This window comes from Hyalella azteca, unplaced genomic scaffold (genome assembly GCF_000764305.2).
Source record: "Hyalella azteca isolate HAZT.00-mixed unplaced genomic scaffold, Hazt_2.0.2 contig13225, whole genome shotgun sequence".
NCBI classification, from domain to species: Eukaryota; Metazoa; Arthropoda; class Malacostraca; order Amphipoda; family Hyalellidae; genus Hyalella; species Hyalella azteca.
In genome coordinates this window covers 110,290-122,627 of record NW_025943154.1, presented here as the reverse complement: position 1 = coordinate 122,627, position 12,338 = coordinate 110,290, and the positions used below count along the sequence as shown (strand labels likewise).

The 12,338-nt window shown below is 39.5% G+C and overlaps 1 protein-coding gene across 1 annotated transcript; it reads left to right on the top strand.

Annotated features, from left to right (window-relative positions):
* Positions 1–666: 666 nt before the first annotated feature.
* Positions 667–8,743, top strand: LOC108665019. Its single transcript, XM_018151731.2, has 3 exons — positions 667–767; positions 5,855–6,074; positions 7,897–8,743. The coding sequence occupies exons 2-3, from the start codon at positions 5,860–5,862 to the stop codon at positions 8,345–8,347; spliced, it is 666 nt and encodes a 221-aa protein (XP_018007220.1). The 5' UTR covers positions 667–767; positions 5,855–5,859; the 3' UTR covers positions 8,348–8,743.
* Positions 8,744–12,338: the final 3,595 nt, after the last annotated feature.

Here is a 12,338-nt window from a genome sequence, read left to right as displayed (position 1 = left end):
GAAGACCGTCTTACGGGATGAAGATTTAATGTAATGCAGTTAATGGTACATGTACGTTGGCTAGTAATTACGGTTACAGTGCAAGTACGGTTTCACAGTACGACGATACACGTACGGTCTTATTTTGATTTTTTCCGAAAAAACTCTGATCATTCGGTACAAATTTGAACTTGTAACTTGACTAAAAGTTTATTATTATTAGCGATTGTTTCTGCCTTTTTCTTACGTCTCAGTGATTTTGCTGATGCCGAAGTCGGCGGAAATTTCAAAGAAGTGACCTTCCATCATTTAAATTTAATAGTCACCTCACCTGTATGAACGTATTTGATTCTTTATGCTCTTGAATGGTAATTGTAGAACATTTTCATCAGTTTACTCTGCGTCATTCTATGCATAAATTTAAATTTTATGAACTCGAAATGTACAAATTGGAACACTCACAAACTGTTCCAATAACTTTTCTAAACAAATTGCAAAAAGTGGTCGTATCAAAATTACCAATCTTTGACTGAAGCCTTTCAAAATCTGCCATTTTGATGCCTGTATTGTTTTTATCCTTTTTAGCATTGGAACATCCTTCGACCTCTCCTTTTTCTCCCCACCCCATCCTCCCCACCCTGTGTTGAAGAGTATATAAGGCACAGGTGCGCTCACTCTGCTCAGTGTGTAGTGTGAAGCCTTCAGTTCAGGCAGTCTAGTGGTGCAGCTCAGGGGGTGTGTTCTACACGACGCTCTCTCTTCTTACAGTTTAGAAGTGAAAAAATAAGGTAGGAGTATTTTAAAGTTACGCACGGCTTGTAGGCGATTACTTCTCCGTAGAATCTCCTAAGTTTATTCTATCCTTGAATTAATTAGTTATGCATTGCATCATTTTGTGCTAATAGGCTAATTAGATGTGTAATAGGCAGAATCAGAACTTGGGACGAATGCTAACATTATTGATCAGCTATTTGGTTAGGATTTCATATCTCCGTCCCTAATTAATGGCGACGGCTGATTTGTGAATGAAAAGGCGTGACTGTGAACCGTCTTCAAACGGAGAATATTCGCATAGTGTAATTTAATGCTTATTTGAACTAATATTTGCAAGTTTAAGGTTTCGATGTTCTACCGTCGGCAAGTCTGGTATTTGGTAAAAGTTGCCCAGCTGTAATTTTTGAAGCACAAAGCCCCTAAAACACGAATTTATTTGCTTCCTGTAGTGTACATAAAGAGTAGAGGACATCGTGGTGGAATACAGAAGGTATAGCCTAACTGCTTATTCATTATATTGCTACTGTTTATGGGCCACATCTTGCCAGAAATGACAACCTGGTTGTTTCTTCAAAGGTATAAGGAATCCTTGAAGGATTTGGGTAATGGAAAAATAATGAATGATGACTAATTTTCATTAATTTCATCACAATTATTCTATTTGTGTCGAACTGGTGCTTCCCTGGCCATCTCTGCAATGCAGCTACCTATAGGATAGGGTTAAGCTCACCAGTATCAGTATGACATGCATCCGTTTTGTAACATTCCACCCTTCAATTGAGCAACTTTAAGCTATTCCATCAAATCCATTTCCTCTGAGTAACGTCAGTTTCCTGTGGCTGCATTCTCGCAACCAAACTAATCTAACCATCTAACTCTGACATCTGAATGTCATGTCGAGTAATGCATGTGGATCATTTTTTTATTTTTTGCGTCCTAGGCTACGGGAATAAATCTCGGGAGGCTCATCTCATTCAGGCTTTTCGATTATGTAGTGGATATAGCCCCGAAATATTTCCTGACCCAATAACTTTGAAGACGGTTAAGAAGACGATCATTTGAACTCGGTTAACAACGGTTTGAACAAACTCTGCGTCGCACTCTGGTGTCAATATTTTAATCGAAATCAATATAGATTCGTAAAGCTAGAAACGTGAACTAAAATATTATTTGTACGTGTAACCGTCACAGCGTGTCTGATTTTATTTAACACGGGAGGCTCAGCACATTGATCTCTGATAATTATCAGCTTGTTCTTACAGAAAAATGTTAACATTTTTATAGGGTTGAGAGTGGCCAAGGACTGAACGTCCAATTTTATGCTAAATGGAAGTCTCGACTCCAGAGGGACCTCAAGATACCGTAGCCTCTCGGTGCACTAAACGCAGTTGAATAGCACTACTGGCTCTCTTGCATGAATATGTGTTGAATGCCCACATCAGGCACATTGCCTATGTGTGCTGCATCCGGCAGTGTGCTTAATACCGCGGCTCTTAGTCTTCCAGGAATGTTAGACTTTCTCGTCGGTTTCTCCGGTGCCGGCATCACTTCTATTGTCAGCCTCGGTCTTGGTACAATTTCTCACCTACCTTCCAATGTTGTTACTGTTGGTAATGGTAGGGAAATCTTGTTGACATTATTAAGGGCTGGGTCTCTCTTGCCTTCTTTGCTACCCTTCCTGTCGTTTTGTGAACCTCTAAATAATGAGACAAGTTACATTATGGCTGCCGTAGGAACGGGTTCCAAATTCTATTTGCACAATATATTCTGCGTTTCTTACGGAAGTGCTTTGTTCATGGTCATTTTCAATTGTATAATTTGGTTGTAATGCACATTCTGATTATGATGTAAAGCTACTTGCGTGCCAGAAGGTCAAAGCGCACTAACTTTCGGGGTTTAGCCCGCGGATGAATTGGCACACGGCTATATGGGGAATCGTCGAACCTCAAACATACCAAGTGCCCAACTTTCTTTGACCTCGGCCCGTCTCAACTGACCAATCGTCCCACGGAAGCTGCTCCCACATTCTGGAGAATTTACCTATTTCGCTTTCCTCCAGGTTGTGTTCTTGCAGGCCGAGACCAGAAACTTGACTTCAAATTTCGGTTTCTTCGGCTTTAGAAGGTTTTCTTTGTAGTCTCTGAAAGCTTTGAGTTCAATAGATCGTATATATAAAGATTGTCAATTTTACAGCACGGGGCATACGTTCATTGATAGTGAAAATGTAATTTTTCGAGACTGCTTCCAAAGAATTTGGACGAAAGTTTTTTTGTCGAATGAGTATTTCCGATTATGCTTCCTCAGCATTCATCTTCACCCCCAGTTGAAGGCGAATAATTACTTCTGAAAATCTCCCTGCAAACCGTTTGCCTGCCTACCCATCTAGGGAATGCTGTAATTGCTCTCGTTATGATGATGGAGAGCCCGAGTTGATAACCTGTTTTCGGGTTCCGTGGTTTCTAACTTTCACCACCAAGCCTAAGATTATCGTTCAGGTTATCTAGGTTATTCCATTCCGGGCTAAGAAGCGACAACGCCCTCACTGGCATGCATTTAGTTGACGGCGGAGCTCCATCTACTTGTTTTATTTCATGCGTCTCGCGCAGACTCCTGTAATTACATTGAAGCGATATTGAAGTAGAGGCAGATGACGTGAAATTCAACAGTTTTTCGATATTGCTTCCCTTTGCCACCCTGTATATCTGCCTAAAACTTTTCTTATAAGCGAATGTTTGATGTAATTTTTATTTATAATTGTAACAAGTTAGTAATTTGTGATATTTCTTCTCCACTCGATTTCTGTGTATCAATTTTGTAAGCTCACTGAAAATAAGCCAACTGTGTTTTATCTTCAGTTACTTTGCACTAGAAGCATAAAGTTAGCAATCATCCAAATCTCTGTTCGCGGGATGCGAAGACCCGACAACCGCAAATTGTTGACTTGAGTTTATCAGATAGCGTTCATGGAAAGTGGGTTGCGGCTGCATGGACGAAAGTATTGGTCCATGCAAAGGGACCAAATTATTGGTCTGTTTTCCGACAAATGATAGGAAATTTAAATGGTGAGAAAATGTGCCCTGGAAAAAAAATCCGGTTTGAGATACTTTCGGTAACTAGTTTCAGTGGATAATGGTGATGCATTCTAAAGAATTGCACGTTCGCTGAGTCGCTCAAAGAGAAATTAATTCCCAAGATGGTTAATGTGAATCATAACCCTAGTCATCATTTTTAATTTGTTCATAAAGATGCAAGATGAAATTTTTTTATGTAAATGACAAAGATCAAGATCGCCTAGTCTTGGGAAGCCGAATAATTTTCTCGTTAAATGGCAAATAGAAATTCATTATATATTCACTATTTTTAATCGTTGTTGATAGTTAATGCCTACTGCACAAAGTGGTCGTGCGATTATTAATGGCCAGTTGACTAGAGTTCTATTAGCGGGGTCTTCGGCGAGTGGGCAAGGGAACTACAATGCATCTCGTGTAGTTATCTCAAACTTACCACTTCTCTTAACTAGCGATAAATGCGAAATTCACCTAACAATATTTGAGTTTGATGCCAGGAGTTTAGGCACTAATGGCCTCATTTTCACCCTTCGTTTCACCCCATCCAGTTAAAAGTTTCGAGATCACTTTATTGGCTCATTTGTGTATGGATTCTTAGATCTTTCACCTCAAGATCATTGTCAGCCTGAGCCTAAGACTGCACAAGTTTCATAGCCTCGAGTTCATAGTGTCCACAGAATCCATTCCATTGCGGGAACCATTGTCTTGAGGCGTTCGGCGAGCTTGCCAATTGCATTTACTTCTTGAGTAAGAAACTTCTTTGTGGGATGGTAGGTGCGGTTGGTGATTGCCTCAGTGGCGATATCCGCAAACGAAAAATTAGTCATTGTGAATGAAGTAACAAGTTGGACGAGAACCATCGCGGGCGTGTGGGTTAATTTTATAGTACTGGCGCCACTGAATATCGGCCAGCTTCACCGGATGCAATGGCCGACTTTCAGAACAATGCGTAATGCATTTTTCATCTATTTCATCCAAGCTTTGGATTGAAAATGCCTTTGCTGTTTTAAATCAATGAAGGCTATTGAAGAACTGAACTGAAGGATAAATTTACCAATCGAGCGATTATTCGAAACTAATAATTAGTAGCGTTCTCGTTGAGCAATGACTCGATCCAAAAAATTTTCCCACTTGTTGATTTTAGGAACCACTTGAACACGTTGCATGGTCTTTTTACCTGACAAATTCCGCAATTTACTTTTCTTTAATTGTGTTTGTCAAGAAAAATTAATAATGGCAGTACTACCTCTGTGAATTTTAAAAAGTACGGAAAGAAGGAAAATTTAATTCTTTGATCCAAAAATACAAAATTACTAGTAAATTATGAATTATAGACCTTTTTATACGCGGTCCTAGCCGTTTTTAGGCCGTCGGCCAGCGCTGGTGGGTCGGGTCGTGTTGATGAAATTTCATAAATAGTTCGTAAAGTCGAAACGAATGCATCAATTGTAGCTGCTCTAAACTTCCGTATATCTCGTTAACAGATTTATTTTTACCTCCACGCTTCCATCTAACGCTGAATCACGCTTGTGAACAGGAAGTTAGTTTACGATACAATTTTACGTCACGAATTATAGCGTAGAATCTGTTTCTAGGTGAAATTCGTTGGCGTTTATCGACTGTTCAGTTGTGGTTTTTGCGCAAGCGAGCGTGATCTAGGTAGTCGTTTTACTGTACAGTGAATAAAAAGAACTTATAAAATGCAAAGTTTTGTTTTCCTATCGAGCTTTTATATTCCAGTAATTTTGTTGTGCGGTCTGAAGTAAAAGCGCGAGTTGTAAGGCTGCGTGTCTTACTTTGGCTGTGCAGTCTAAATCTTTTTCTATATCGATGTGAAACTGCGAAAAATGGTATACTCGCTTTTTAGATTTAGTTTTGGGGACAAGGGAAACGTAGATTACATTTATATTGAATCGTCGCTTAGAAGTTCTAGCTTCCAAGTTAGTCCCATTTATCTCAAGGCAACAAATGTTGTGAAACTTGCAAGTTCTCACTTATTTACAACAAACATGATTTTTTTTTTTTTTTTGCAGATCCAATGAAGCTCATGAGTGCCGTGGCACTGCTTGTGGTAGCATTCGCTGCCCTTGCGACAGCCCAAAGACAACTTATTCGTCCTGAGGCCGAGGCCTGCGCCAACCGCCTCAAGCATGCGTCGACTTTCCGTAACGGCCACTACTACTTCTTCTCCTGGACCCATGGGCCCACCCGTGACCATGAGAGGGACTGGCTTGATGCCCGCAACATTTGCAGGTAACTGGAGGAATGCCATTTGATCAGTGGAAATTATTTCGGACAGTCCTTCAAATTCTTTGTGGATTCAATGTATAAATAAATGTATAATAATTTTCCTTGAATCGTGTGCAATATGATTTCCACTTAATATAGAGGCAATGGTTGAAATAGTGTGCGCGAGCTAAACTTCGTTACTGTGTTCGATGGAATGGTTGTGAATAAAGTTAACGAACTCTCTGCTCAATAGAGTACTCCTAAATAAGTTGGTATTATGATCCTGGCGAATTGAATGTAAGCATTCGTATCCAGTGTAAAATTGAACGCATAGTCCTAATGTTTTGTTTGATCCTTTGAATGTTAGCGTATCACGAAATACTGAAAGTTGGGAATGCCGTTAGTGACGTCAAGACATAGTTGCATAGACGCAATGCAGGTGCACTGCAGCTCGGGTCAAACGTACCGTTACTGCTCAACCTTCCTTGCGGCCTCCACGCGCGCACCATTCAGGAGAAAACCGTTCCGACGTAACCTGAATACTGCCACTGAAGTTGCCTCTTCTTTTGGCACTTTCTACCGTTTCATCTCAGTAACGTAAATCTGAATAGATTTAAGTGTAGTTGACTCCTCTTCAAAGTTAGTTCCATCAGTTTTCTCGTGTGAATATTTAACTACTTCGGGTCTGAATATTGGTTTCCTGGAATGTCAGATATGTCTAAACTATGAATTTAATGTGCACAACTGATTAAATCAGTGAAAAAGCCATGTAGCGGTTGCCTAGTGAACTTGTGAAATAGCAACTTCTCCAAGAATTATAGTATCGTCTATCATCTTCTCTGTAACTCTTGAAATACCACAATAAGAAATACCTTAATGCGCTAATCTCATGCCCATAGAATTTGAGGCTGTCGACTAGCACTGACAGTTTATAAAACTCGTTCCTACTTCTATTCTCCCTCAAGTGAGAAAAATATTTGATATCATACTTCGAACCGTCCATTATCTGCAAATTTGCAATTCTGATGTCCACGCTTAACCTTCATTCTATAGCAAAAAGTTCGGCATAGTAGGCGCATTCCCTGTCGAAGCGCAACCGTTATTCCGGCACTGGGACATGTGCCCATTTTGGCAACCACGTACGACTTCAGTTCATCGTAGAGTGCGAAGTGGGTCGAGTTGGCCACGAGTGAGAGGCCCACACTCCCATACTTACCTTGTGCAATTTGTATTTGTGCTTTAGCCCTATAGAGAAATAGCACAGTAAAGTATCGTCGGCGTTGAAGAATAGACCTGCACAGATTGGAAATGGCTAGACTGGAAGGTTAGTTTGACGCAAACGTCGGGTTACGTCTATGTATTGGACCATGCATAATGTTAACAAAGGATTCAACTCTATAACGAGTACGCATGCAGTAGTAATTTTGTTGTCTCGAAGGCACAAATGTAGGTTTGGTTTCACGTTTTAGATTTTTCGGAACGAGAATTAGTATGAATTTCTGACAGGGTAGGTAATTTTAAATTTTGGCATTCGTAGACGGTGAATTAAATCTTTCGTTGGAGATTTCTTAAGCAATTTGAATTAAAACTATTATTTATAGGAAAGTTATTGTTGAACTTGGTTTCTTGAAGTAAGAGATTTCCTCAATTGAAAAAATTGAAAGAGATGCAAAAATAAAATGTAAGATAATACGTGCTGATAGTATAGTTCATTGGAACTGAAATTTTCTTAACGATGGAGTAAAGAAAGGCCTGTTTTAAGAATTCTATTGAGTTCTGAACCATACCCGCCACGTCTAGCTGACTTGATTTGTGCAGAAAATTGAAGTTTTCTTTCTTCCTACAGGAAACATTGTCAGGATCTGGTGAGCCTCGAGACCCAAGATGAGGCTAACTTCGTCTACGAGCAGATCAGACTTGGCAACGTAAAGTACATCTGGACCTCAGGGCGCAAGTGCAACTTCGACGGCTGCGATCGCCCTGACTTGCAGCCTCCCATCGTGAACGGTTGGTTCTGGTCTGGCTCCAGCGCCCGTATCCCAGCTACCAACTCCACTTTCGGATGGCGCGGGGACTGGTCCCACTCAGGAGGCGGTGGTGCTCCCCAGCCCGACAACCGCGAGTTCTCTGAAACCCGCACCGATGAGGCTTGCATTGCCATCCTCAACAACTTCTACAACGACGGCATCAAGTGGCATGACGTTGCTTGCCATCATGTCAAGCCTTGGGTGTGCGAAGACTCTGAGGAACTTCTCACTTTCGCTCGTTTCAACTTCCCGCAAGCGAACATCCAGTAACGCCGTTCCCTTCACTGTTTTTGTTTCGACGACTTTGGCGGATTATTGTTTATGTCCGAAGCCTTAGCGAAAATGTCGCCCTCATAACCTAGGGCATTTGAAGTCTAACGGTAGTTATAATGTAGAACTAAATCTTGATCACAGTTCAAACTTAGAACCATCCTAGAGTTTAATCACCGCGCATAAAATTGCATTTATTACTTCATTCATTCGAAGTTTACATATTCTGATCCCAATCTTATCGATGTTAATTGATATAATTTATGTTCGCATGTTGTTACTTACCTTCATATTTATTTGTCCATGCATAAAAACTTTGTTGTAAATAGCCGTTTCACGAGCTGTTTGCATAATCTGTAAACGTGCGCAATAGATATTATAAGTGGAATTTATAAATGGAATTTTTTTCTCCCTTCTTGACTGGTACATATAGACTTCTTTTCATAATGGAGATGGCTCATGTCCAACCAGATTATTAACTATAGGAACGTGGAGTTGGAAAGTAGGGGCAAGAATTAACTGCGATAAATTTACAGGCTGATCTCGCTAATTCAAGAGGTTCTGTTCATCGTAATTAAACCCAAACTGATTTCATTGAAATGCAAACTATAGTGGCTAGTGAAAACTTTATCCCTGTTAGGGGACTTTCAGTCCTCATTAAGATGAAATGCACATCACTGAGAGTATGTCTCGTTATCATGCTTAGTAAATTCTTAAGCTTAGCAATTTGGGAAATCCCTTGAACAACATTTCGACATTCCTTACCTAATTACACGTGGATTGAAGCGTAACTGCTTGAAAATTTTCATGTTGCATAGCAAGCCAAGACTAACATACGTCGGCGCACTACCTACGATCGTTAACAGTTGCAACACAAACGTCTCCGTTGCCCATGGCTGTGCCATGCATGCATCAAAGCTCGCCAGCTGGTTGCACGAGCCGGCACGACCGAAGTTGCGTTTTCGTTTTACGTCTATCCTGAACATGCCATTACTCGTAATCTGGACACCCCATTACCGTAAAATCATAACAGAAAATAAAGTTCTCACAACGATCGTTATAGGAATTGCACAAGGACATTTTAATTACAAGCAGATCACACTTTCTTCTCGCTTCGAGTCACCGACATGTGGAACAGCCTCCCTGATAGCATCGTTGAAGCTCCGAGTATGAACATCTTCAAAAACAGACTAGACGAAGCTATGCAGGAGCATATGTTCAGTCTTAAAATGCCTAGCAAATTACGGACCAGGCAATAAGTCCAGCAGCTATCTCAATCAATCGTCAGCTATGGAAAGATCGGGTTCCAAAGGCCGGATCTCTTGTGAATCAAGTCACGAAAAGTTCAAGAATCGGCAACAGGCCATGGGCCTATTTCTTCAACGCCGACACTTCTATTCTATTCTATTCTACACAAATACCTACCAATTCGTCCGTGAACCCTCGAAGAGAGCAATGGACCTAATAAGTTGAAAATTTGTTCAAGATTTGATTTCGTTCAAATTAGGTCATGACCGTTTTGCGACGAATAGCAGCATGGTACTGTTTCTTTATCGAATAATATTTTATGTGTTGATATATTTAATGGTGTCAGCAGCTTTTTCGGTCACACGTTTCAACCATCTAAAAATTGAATACGAAATTCTCAGGTATGCAAAGGGGATAGGCAATTTTAAAAGCATATGGACAAATGAACATTTCTAAATTCATTGAATTTAAAATTAAGAATAAAAAATAAAACTATGATAAATTTTATATATCCGTGAAGCCGATATTGGCGGAAAATTTTATCAGCTGTTACTGTCGCCGCAGTCATATGGGAATGTTTACAAAACTGCGGTGCCATGTCAGGCGAGTTCAGCGAGTTTCGCAAGAGGACTGACGATTGTGAGTTTGTGGTGAGCGGACGTGTGAGCTCCGCAGTGACAAAACCTGCCGGTTCTAAAACCATATTTTATGAAATGACATGTTTGCGAAGTGCAAACCGCGATTTTTTAATCAAACAAAAATTTATGACATTCAAGCCGCGAGATTTCATACCTACTGAAATTATATGATATTAGAGCCGCGATATTTCAGACAAAAATAGGACTTTTCCAGACTAACAGTGTGTACTGTGTAGTACTAGTAACTTAGTAAGTAGGCTAGGCTATCTTGGATACCTCATACCATTACCAGATACCAGCACTGTCATACATAATAAATTGATTAAAATAGGTACTGAGTAGGCTAGATGAGGAAATTAAAAATGAACTGATTCTAAAAAATCTCTGGTTTGGCCAGGTTTGTCACTATGATTGCTGAGTTCCCTCAAAATCTAAGGACTTACATTTTCTGTGTTTTTTATTTTATTTTGTAAGAAAAATTATTAAAAATCAATAGAAAAAATACTCAATGGCTTTCGCTGACATGGTGTTTTTGATGAGCCCATTTTGAACTTTTATAAAATGAACATAGATGAACAATTATTTATAATGATTTCTTAAATTGAATATGTATTTATAGATCATTATGTGCATTAATTGAACTGTTTTTGAGCTTACTTTGGAGCTAGGGAAAAGACCCATCTTGCGTTCCATGGTCACCAGGGCGCAGAAGATGGAAGCAGCGTCGCCAATATATGGGTTTTTAAGCCCAAAGCATTGCCGACCATTTTTAAGATGCGTCGCCAGGTAATTTTTAATGAAAAGCCATTTACGCTGAGTAATGAAGAACTATTTACAAGCCACTAACTTATTTACAAGGTTGCATGCACATGTTACCCCAAATAACTAATTTTACCCTAAAAACAGTCCGATTGTACAGCGAGTGTCAACTGAACATGTAATAAAGCAGTCTGACCGCTCTAATGTGACCAAAACTACGTACGCAATCGAAAAAATGTTGTTTGCATTTTTTTGCGGGAACTCATTGCAACTGATTTCCGGACAAGCTTTGCTGCATCGTAATCCATCCAACGTACCTGAAACATTACTTTTTTTCTAAATAGTTGGCCGAAGACTGAGAAATATATTAAATGCAAGAATTTCAATCTAAATGTGTTGGCAAGATCTTCTGAAGGCGAAAATTTAGCTACTGAAGCGTCGCCAAAGATCTTGCAATATTCATCCACTCTCTGCACAGTGGCATGGTCAGGAAGATGTGCCGGATGCATGGGAGTTTTTATTGTAATTTTATCAATTTGCGCCATGCCCCATAATTGGTAACAAAATGGCGCCATGCACCGTGCTCCTAAAGATGTTTAAAGACAAATGTGTGGCAATGCTATCACACACAAACAAATATCTGCATCAAGTTGACTAGATTTCTAATGTGTTAACTCAGGTTCTAAGAGTTGGCACAGTTATGAATATTTATTCATTATCCATAGATCACAATTTGGTTGGAAATGAATTACAAAACTGAATAATAGAACTTAGAAGGCAACAATCCACATAGCTTGAGATTGGTGCCTTCTAATGAAGGACTGATTTTGGCAAATAGTACAAACCTGTATGTCAATGTTGGGAATACGTTATGTTCTGACATCCTCCTGGCTGGTGGAATGGGTTTGTGCAGTGCAAATCTATTGAATACAAAAATACAGGCACTGCAATTTTTTTAATTATCAGTTCTCATTTTTTGCAACTTTAAAAGTTAATTATGTAGAGGAACAACAAATATTAATAAAATATGAATAGCTTCAAGAGACAGATCACATGACACATGACAATTTATCAGCATTGCATAAAAGTCTGTAAAGATGATATTGCCATACCATTATGTTAGGAATTTCTGATGACAGTTATGTCTAGACATATTTTATTTACAAAAGATTTGAAACTATTTCTGACTCCTTTCATTAACCGTAGAACCTTTAATAACCCTGTCAGCGCACTAATAATATATTTAGAACAAGCAAAATCTGTCATTTAACACTAATATTTGTTTACTTTATATGCCCAATTACTGAGGACTTGGTTCTTCACCACTTGCCTCACGTCTGGACAGA